Here is a 10,205-nt window from a genome sequence, read left to right as displayed (position 1 = left end):
TGCTACCATTATTCAACGTCTGGGCAATTTAGCAATAATAAAAAATAAATGGGCAAAATCTATAAGCATAAATGGCCATATTGAAAACTAGTGACAATACATTTCACGCCTTCAAAACATTCTGTGTTGACCCCAAGAATAATTGAGAAGATGAACACAAAGACTGGTTTCAAGATGAAATAGTGGCATCAGAAATTATTAAAAGATTTCATGCAATTCTTCTTATCTCATAATATACATTCATAGTCTGAATGCAAGAATTTTTGTGGCTCTTTCGTCATTCTCTCCCCTCTCTTGCTTTCTTTCAAGCAAAAATTATGCATTTGTGTGTGGGAAATCTGATGGAATGAATAATGTGTTTAAGGGGTTACAAGTCTTGTTTTGCATTAATTTTACTGTTCATTGTATCAGAGACACGACCGGAGAATAGCAAATTTATTGCCCATCAAAAATTACAACATCAGTATGTAAGTAGTCCTGAACTTATGACAACTGGAACCAGCATTTCCATTGCTAAGCAATACACTTGTTAAGTGAGTCGTGCCCAATTTTATAACTTTTTTTGCCATGAATGTGAAGCAAATTACTGCGGTTGTTAAGTGAATCAGTTCCCCCACTGAATTTGCTTGTTAGAAGCTGACTAAGGTGGTTGTAAATAGCAATTAGATGACCCTGGGACACTGCAACCATTGTAAATATAGTGCCAAGGGCCCAAATTTTTATCACGTGACTGTGGGATTACTGCGATGGTCATAAGTGTGAGGATCAGTTGTCTCTTTTTTTCAGTGCTGTTGCAACTTCCAACATTTAGTAAATGAATGGTTGTAGATAGTGAAGACAATCTGTACTAAAATGCAAATATGAACTCAATGCTTCTTCATTTGCAGAGGCTAACATTAAAAATCTTGCAGGAAGACAGATAAAATACACTGCATTTATAAACGAAAAATTTTGTACCTCAGGGTTGAAATGAGGGCTCTTTGGTGGTCTCTTGAGCTTGAATTTTTTTTTGCAGATATTTCATTATCCAAACTAGCTAACAATGATAATGACTAGGTAACAAGATAATGTTACCTAGTTTGGGTAACAAAATGTCTTAATGAAAACAATGAAGCTCAAAGAACACCAAGGACCACTACCACACTATATTTTTTATCCCAGTATCCTTATGATTGTCTTCAAGAGATATTCCAGCTTTCTAAATTTTACTATTTTGTAATGGCTCCTGCATTACAAATATGAGATTGAATCTAGATTCCAGTCTTCAAATAATTTCAATGTAGGGCAGGCAAAAAATGTGATTGCTCAGGGATAAGATCTGCAGCATCATACTTTGGGATGGGGCAAACACATTTTCTCTTTTTCCTGCTCCACAATTGAAGTAATACCAAAAACTGAGTAATTGAGACGATACTCTTTTGGAAATTTGGAAAGGTGTTTGATTTTTCTTTAGCTCTGAGTGTTTGGTCCTGGACATATACATCCAAACTAAACTGTCCTGTTTCTCCGTGTCATATATGTGGGTATATGCATAATTTTGTATGTATGTATCAGGGGTGAAATGCTCCCAGTTCGGACCGGATTGCCTGATCCAGTAGTGATGGCAGCAGGTGATTCGGAAAATCAGTAGCAAAAATCTCTGCACCCCCCCCCCTCAGCTGAGCCACATGATCATCAGGTGTTTTTTTTTTTACTTTTAAAAGCATTTTTTCTTCAGCAAGAAAATGCTTTTAAAAGTAAAAAAACCCTCTTCAGCCGAAGAGGTTGTAGAAAAAATGCTTTTAAAAGTTAAAAAAAAAGTTGGCCACGCCCACCCAGTCACATTACCCTCCCCACCAAGCCACACCCATAGAACCAGTAGTAACAAATTTTACATTTCACCCGTGGTATGTATGTATTTATATATTTATTTAGTCATGCTTATGTAGTGTATATTAGAGGTGGAGAGCCTTTGAGAGCTATATGCAACGGAATTTCATTTTAATGCAGGCCGATTAGTGATTATTCTAAATCTAAGTAAAATTTATTTGCTCAGTTCCTGTATATAACCCATAAAGGATATCATGAATCACTTATTTGCTCACAAACAATTTTAGTATTAAGATTAGGTTTCTAGATTTATATATAATGCATATGCAAGTAGGAACTTGGCTCTTTCAAGTTCTTAACAAGCCACACTTGACATTCTTGGGTGAATGAAAGCAAAACTTTTCTCAGGCAGAAAAGAATCTTGGAGAATTCTTCACACCCCTCAATATTACCTTAAAATTTTAACTTGGAAAAGAAAGAGAAAGTTTGGAAGAACATTACCCACCCTCCATAAAAAGCTATTGAATCCATTATTTCCATAGGAAAAAAATATTTTATTTTTTTTAAAGAACAAATTCAGTTTGAAACAGATGTGGAATGTGAATTTTCATAGATTTCAATTTCTCAAAGGGGCTAACTGCAACATAGAACAAAGCAGATTTCAAAACTAAGACAGTCTAGGTTTTTTTTTTAAAAAAAAAGAAAAAAATATTTATAACTCAAGCATAATACTGTGTTACTTACAAACTGGACAAAGGAATTTTTAAATAAATATTCATGGTACACAGTTACAGCACAAATATGCAGCAATTTGGCAACCTTTTTAAATCTTATCTCTTTATCCTGGATACTGTGCAAAGGGGAATGACACGGCCTTTAAACAAGCTGTAGCTAAATACATAGCAAAAGTCAGATTTTATACAAAACATCTTGCTTAGACTTTATAAAAAACCAGTGTTCCTTTATATACACAGTCTGGTTAAGAAAAGATGTTTATTCTTGATTCCATGTGTATTTTTAATTGAATCTTTATTTAAAAAGGTGAATAAGGCTACTGTTACACCCCAAATCCATATACAGTCAATCTCAACTTATTTACAGCATCTTCACTCTTAAAACAGGATGATGTAAATTTTCAAAAAGTTAGGGCTAACACAAGCAAGGCATTTACAGTAACTTTTCAAAGCTGAACCAAACACCAACCTCAAGGAACAGTTGGCAAGATTGTCATTATTCTGCACAAGACACAACACAGGTACATGGGGCTCCTTTCTCCCAACCCCCCCTTTTTCCTGGGTTGCAGGTTGCTCTTCTTTATAGATTTATTCAATATCTCCCCTCCCCATGTTTAGTACATTATAAGAAGGGAACTAACTGGCTAAACAACCTCTTTCAGGTTTTGTTTTTTAAAACTACCCCATCTATTTTTCCACTTCCCCTCCAAATCCTAAGGACTTACAAGAAAAACCTTGCATGGATGGGTTCATAGAGAGAAAAGCTTTAGGAAAGGACTGCTTCTGTGCTGCAGCTAGTTACCATAGTAACCTCCCACAGAACCATGCTACTTCTTGCTTTCCTCTCCCCTCCATCTCTCCCTTCGTGCACCAACGTCATTTTCAGGTTCAGGAAATACCAAAAGTAATCATTTCTATGACAGGACTATGTGGTGTAGTGTGGTGTGGTGGTTTTTGTTTTTTCTTTCTTTCTTTTTTTTCTTTTTTCTTTTGCATGTGCTCTGTGAAAGTTGAGAACCTTAAAATGCTGTAGCTACAACTTCTTTTGAGTCCAGAAAGTGAAGTGTTGCTATGGTAACAGGATTATGTGATAAGACATCTATTTTGCATAGCACATAAAAAAAGTAGATTTATGTCCCCCAGGGTGCAGAGGTTGAAGGAGAACAACAACTATGCTTCAAAGCAGGAACTTTATAGTAAACTTTCCTATTGGTATCCAGCTCAAAAAATACTCCATCTCATAAGGCAAGGCGGGAAAACACAGCACAAAAAAAAGAAAAAAAAAGAAAAGCCATATCAGAATATCTTGTTAAAATACATTGTGTAGTTATACACTTATCTCTCATGATTCAGGGGCTTTGTTTCCTAGTCTATTGGTTATGTAAAACAGGTAAGAGGGCTTGGTTATTTTTACATTTCTTCTCACTATTGTTCTTTTTGGAGTTAAAGATCTATTTTCCCCTAGAAGTAGCCAAAATGATTTCATTGTCACAGAGGAATTTCACATCTTCTGTAAGGATTCTGTGCAATTTCAATATATAGATATATTAGTAATCTGAACAAAATCTGCTACCATACGTCCCTTGGGTTCTATACACTTATAAATAAGTCACATTATACCTCCCCTTCTTGTAGCCAAATGTGTTGCATCTTTATGTGGTGGTTTACCATATGTGCTTTATTTCAGAAAGAGAAAAATCCCACGAATGCAGTGCAAGACTAACTCAAAATGCACTGCCAGAAATCAGAATGTCAAAAGGCTTGATTGAAGGAAAAATACAATCCTGACCAATTTTTATATAGATGTGAATGCTTTGTTTTAAATGATGGAATTATAGCCCTCTTGACCATTAAGCTTATGATTTGTCTATGTCAGATGTTGCTGTTTTCTTTCTCCCTATGATTAGATAAAATATGATAAGTAATAGCAGCTGTGTCTGCTTAAAAAAATCATTTGAAGCAGACCAAGATTTTGCTACAGCTAGTTCAAAGCTGTACATCTTATTGCTGGTAAAGTACCACAGCAGTCGTGCCCTACTATATCACCAGCAGCCTTCTATTGTCTTGTCTTTCAGGCACATTAATTTACTTGCACTAATTTGTGGGAGAAGTATTTCCTCCTGCAAGTTACTATTTGAGAAAACCTTGGCATCCTTCAAGTACAGACCCTAATCAGCTGCTACTATTGCTGTGTGTTAACACTCTTCATTGAACTCCGGATATCAAAGTGCTGTGCTATTTAAATTGTCTAGCTTTGTCTAGTTGATATTCCAGAGACAGTAGCAATTCTTTCAGCCCTTCCCTCTCTCTTCTGCCACACGTCACTTCTATTATGGATTCGGCCGACAAGCTAGCTTTTGGCTGGAAGAGTCTCCTTTCAGCAAGCCCAAAGTCTCTCCCAAAGCATTATCCATTCAAGTAAGGCTGCTTTCACAAATAGGTGGAATATGGGATGGTAAAAAATATTTTTTTAGAAAAATCACTTTTCCAAAAGCAATGCATGATATGGAGTGCATAAATTTTCATATGAAGGATGACAGAATGCCGTTCGGTTGAAGTAAAATGCCACAGGGACTGACTAAAACAAACAAAAAAGTTTAAATCTTACTTAAAAGCAGAGGTCTGTAAGACAAATCCATGAGCACCAAGAGAAGCACACACAAAGTCACAGGGCTGCATTTCAAGCTTGATGACTTAAGACTCTCTTCCTAGAATGCCTAAAACCATTAGTATCTGTGAGTTGCTCCATCTTCCCTGGGGGGGTTTGTACGTGCCTGAATGCCTACAGCACATGGCTTAGAAGGTGATGAACAAACAGCAATTGCTATGGGAATCTTCTATGTAACTTCTTCCAGCTTCCAAGTAAATGCTTGTTCACCAAGACAGGAATTCTACAGACTCGAAAGCTGCCACCTCAAAGCAGCTCTCTGTAATAGGGTGGAGCTTGCTGTTCCCTCCTCTGCATCTGGTCCAGGAACCCACACAGTGGCTCATCACAATCCCCAACCTCTGTGTCATGGATAGCATTTGACCAGACAGAGAGAGAGTTTCAAAACAGGTACCACACTGAGTGTTCATCAGACCTTGTAATAAATGTTTGCTGGGCTTTGAGGGGGCATCTCTTGAACTATGTACACAGGATGTCCATAGTCACCACTGACTTTCTCATAGTGAGGGCAAAAAACACTATCTGCAGTCCTCAGAGGGATGATAATGTCACTGGGTTCAGACCCGTTGTTGTTCCCACTGCGTTTTGGGGTTGCTAATGTACTAAGTGACAAAGTTGTTGTGTGCTGAGGCGAATGCTTCCTGTGTCTCCTTCGATACTTCAACAAAAGAACCACCAGTGTGATGATGATGAGGAGGAATATGATGGACCCTGAAGCTATCCCTGCAAATAAGGCCACCTCTGAACCAAGGATACTGGAATGTCCAGCTTTGCTCCCATCTGAGTTGGGACCTAGGAATAAGATTGGAGGGAGAGAAAGAGAGAAAGAGAAGGGAGAAATCTAAGTTCAAAACAATCACTGTCCATCACCACTTTGTAGCCATATTTAATTGTCTTCTGAAAACCTGAGTAGCTAGATGCAACCATTCGCATTACAGAAACATTCTGACTGTTGCTCTCCTATCATGTTGCTCCCAAATTACACTTTGTATCTCTCTTCACCCATCAGCCTAGAAGGACAGCACTGATAAAACAGCCTTTGATGCATGTTATGTCTCCCCAGACATTGGCCAGCTTAAGGTAGCTAACAGAATAAAATAGGGAAACAGGAATTCTCAAGACTCATCTGTCACTATCTTTTACAAACATCAATTTGTATTAAACTATACAACTATGTGCCTTTTCCTGTCTGCGTATGCATCTTTATTATGTAGCCCAGAATTTAAAACAAAATGAAAACATTGATGAGTGGAATAGGTATCTATAGGCTTCAATGTAACACTTCTAATACTGACTGCAGAAACTGATAGCTTATCAATGTTGGGACTCTAGTCAAACCCAAGTCTTGGAACTGACTTTTAATAGCTTTCCAAACCCAATGTTATTCAAGTGGTACACAGAGAATCACATTTTGTAGTGGGGCATCATGGCCCATGACCCTTCTAATGTAGTATTTTTTAAACTTGGCAACTTTAAGATGTGTGGACTTCAGCTCACAGAATTCCCCAGGCCATGCTGGCTGGATAATTATGGGACCTGAAGTCCACACACCTCAAAAGTTGCCAAATTAAAAAAACAAACGAACACCACCACTCCAGAAGGTTCCAGTGTGTTGGTCATACTTAGTAGCAAGGGACTTGCTCCTTATAGAATTCAAACAGTAAAACTGTGACATCAGAAGCAGGCATAATACGAGCAGCAGTCCTTATTGCAAGGATATTTAAGTTTTTTTTAATTAAATCAAATGCTCTCTCACTGAAAAAATCAGTGCTAATTTAGCTGCAACTGAATGCTTGATTTAAATGGAAATATTGCTGTGATGTTAAATTTAGGTTAAAAGCCACTGCACATTGTATTTCTAGTATATAAAAGTATTGATGTTTACTAATTGCCGACTAAAAGGTCTATAAGTATGAGGGCAAATAAATTTGAAAAGAAGTCATGAACACCTAATGGGAATTTTAAAATAAACTAGTATCTACGATTGAACAGTAATCTCAGTTTGCTGTTCCTTCTGCTAACTTTCTCCAGTGTATTCTTTCTTGTTCAAGTGAAGTAAAGAGAAGAAGCTGATGTTAAAGTGGTGGCCAGTAACATAATTAACCAAGCAAAAATGCCAGCCACCATGGCATGCCAATACAGAGGAGGGGGGGGGCTTTTGAACCTTGTTTATCAGTTTCAGGACATGGGAAATCGCAACACAGAGTCACTATCATGCAAACTTCATGAATGTAGCAGTGGTTAGTTGCTCTAGCAGAAGAGCAAGCTGTTGATATCAGTAGGGACAACCTTTGTACAGCAACTATATGTTTGCATGGGAAGCTGAAATCAGGACAATATCTCTATTGCTAGTTTCTCCAAGTAACAGCAGGCTGGCAGTTTCATCAGGTCAGGAAATGAAACTTTCAGAAATGCTGCCAGGACACAATGATGGCAATCCATAATTGATTAAATATAAAAATATAAATTTAAAAAGCATACCAAATAAGAGGGTTTAATGATGTCCTGGACTGCAACCAATGTTTTCCTTATTTTTTTCTTTTAATACGATCCATTTCTAACAATTGCAAAATGTTTTAGAGCAAGATCTGTTCCTAAAGATCAATAGCAACTATGTACGAAACCAAATTTATATGAAACCAAACAGGAAAGCGAGAGAATACATTTTTGCAGAAACTCTTTTGGATTGGTATATTCTTTTTTAACATTGGCTGTTATATATTGAATTTGTTTGGTTTGATTAATGCTTTTGAGGTGCAATCTGATGTTCCCAGGAGACTTTTCCATGAACAGATGGAAAAATGTGATGCATAGATTGTCCCTTGATCAGCAGTCAAAGCTCCATGGCCATGCAGGTGATAAGGACAAAGGAACATACCAGGATGATATAAGGGAAGCTCTGAAGCTAAGCATTTTCATTCCTCAACATACTCAGAATTTGTATGTGTGAGAGACAGGGTTATGCCAGTCTTGGAAGAGACATAGACAACTTCTTTCCAACAGAATCAGTGGGGAGGAAGCATGTTTTTAAGAAGAGGAAAAAAGGAAAAAAGCCATTCTGTCACTCTTGTTGTAGCTGCTGCAAGTTCTAAGGAGTTTAGGAAGTGGTAGCTTCTCTACCATAGGTAATCTCTCCCCCACCCCAGTCTCCATAGGATTGCATTTAGATAAGCCCATAACAGACCCTCCTTCAGGATCTAGATGTTCTCCTGTTTACCTGCATGATCCTTTACAAAGGGACTTGTTGTGGAGCTTTTCCCGTTGGTACCAGCTTCCTGTTCCGGGTGTTTAGTTGGATCAGCATTATTTGGGGACCCACCAGAATTGGGAACTGAAAGAACACAAATGATTCACTACAAACTAATAATAATGTGCTTTCTAAGCTGGTTATTAATTTTCATGAGGCATGAATGGCTTTGAACAGAAGGTCCTTTATTTAGGACTACAAGGAGATATGAGAATCTATTTTTCCTCTTTAAAGCAAGTTTTTTAAAAAAAACAAAAAAAGCTATATATTTTAGAGATTCAGATTGTGAAGCTATCAGCAAAAATGAAGGGGGTTCCTGAAATTGGCAAGAAAGCCTTTGCAAATGACATTTCAGCACAGCCAAGCAAATTGATTGACTACTAAATCAACCCCTAATTAGGAAGAAAAATCCATTCTTTCCCTGTACAATAGGTTATCTGTAGATGAGAAAAAGACCATGAACAAAACCCTCATTTTTAATGAGGTTTTGTTACAAGCAAAGCTATGAAAACATTAGCTCCCTCTCCTTTTAAAACAATTTTCAGCTGTGAAACTGTACTTTAATATATAGTCTACAAGCAAGAATAACTGGAGCACATACTATTCAAGGATAACTTATCCTTCTAAGAAAAGCTGTTCAATGAAAAGATCTTAGTGAATTAACTCTTCCTATAAAATGTCAGTAACTTAGCTGCAGAAAATAGAATTTTGCTTCAGAATATAAGACAGTTTCACCCACTTTGCAAAGACAGGGCCATTGAATTGGGAAGTGAGAGCTGTTTACAATTTAATAATAATAATAATAATAATAATAATAATAATAATAATAATAATAATAATAATAATAATAATAATAATAATAATAATAATAATAATAATCACCACCACTACCTTGTTCAACTTTCATAAGGATCTTCATGGCTTTTGTCTGGCATACACCTCCCTCCTGGTTATCCAAGCCTTCAAGGGATCCATTGGATGTTGCTGATTGGAAAAAGAAAAACAATCAAATGAAAGTTTTCAGGATACTAACAGGTACTGATACACACACAAAAGAGTAGTTGAAAACAGATGTCACTTGTCCAAATTTACTTCTGTTCAGGTTTATCCAGAAAAAGCTGGGAAATACTGGCAATTAAGAGAGAACAAACAAACATCCAATACAGGCTGTGTTTTTAGTTTCTAATTCATCCAGGTGCCTTTTTCCATAGCTGTCAACTGACTTATTATGCCAGTGTTTGCTCTCCACACCCACCTCCACTCCCTTGAAAAAATGAGTTAGTTCAGAAAGAAGTCTGCCAAGTTCAGCAGAACAAGGAAGTTTAGTTTTTAATTTTTTTTATTGGACTGAAATTCCACAGATGAAAAACATCCAGTATTTTTAGATTGCGAAAAATTGTGAATATCTTTGTTTTACAGTTTGTAATAGTTCATTTATACTTTCCAGCATTTGCCTTTATATACTAATAAGGTGAAATATGATATGAATTGAAGTCTAACATCTATTTAGCTTTGTATCTTCAATGAGGCAGGTAAGACTGCCTCCGTTTACTTGAGAAACAGTAAAAAGGCATCAGAGCTCAAAAGCCTGATTGGGCTTATTATCAGGGGATGTCTTATCTGGGGGGAAATGGGAGGAAATAAATATACATTCATACATACATACATACATATATTATTTGGGTTTTCTCCCGCGTAAAATTAGAAGTGTCTTGGCGACGTTTCGTGTATGTATATATATATATAT

The 10,205-nt window shown here is 36.8% G+C and overlaps 1 protein-coding gene across 2 annotated transcripts in view; it reads right to left on the bottom strand.

Annotated features, from left to right (window-relative positions):
* Window positions 1-2,368: 2,368 nt before the first annotated feature.
* The window catches only part of EFNB2 (ephrin B2), a 52,158-nt gene continuing 44,321 nt past the window's right edge, over window positions 2,369-10,205 (bottom strand). The window contains exons 3-5 of one of the 2 annotated variants that reach the window (XM_058185471.1): window positions 9,350-9,442; window positions 8,429-8,542; window positions 2,369-6,003 (exon numbers count right to left, since the gene is read on the bottom strand). In XM_058185471.1, the coding sequence (XP_058041454.1) occupies window positions 5,621-6,003; window positions 8,429-8,542; window positions 9,350-9,442 (590 nt within the window). In that variant the 3' untranslated portion in view covers window positions 2,369-5,620. The remainder of the gene's footprint in view (window positions 6,004-8,428; window positions 8,543-9,349; window positions 9,443-10,205) is intronic. The other variant, XM_058185472.1, reaches the window with a different exon arrangement.

This window comes from Ahaetulla prasina, chromosome 5 (assembly GCF_028640845.1).
Source record: "Ahaetulla prasina isolate Xishuangbanna chromosome 5, ASM2864084v1, whole genome shotgun sequence".
NCBI lineage: Eukaryota > Metazoa > Chordata > Lepidosauria > Squamata > Colubridae > Ahaetulla > Ahaetulla prasina.
The sequence above is the reverse complement of the archived record's forward strand: the minus strand, read 5'-3'. Positions and strand labels throughout refer to the sequence as shown.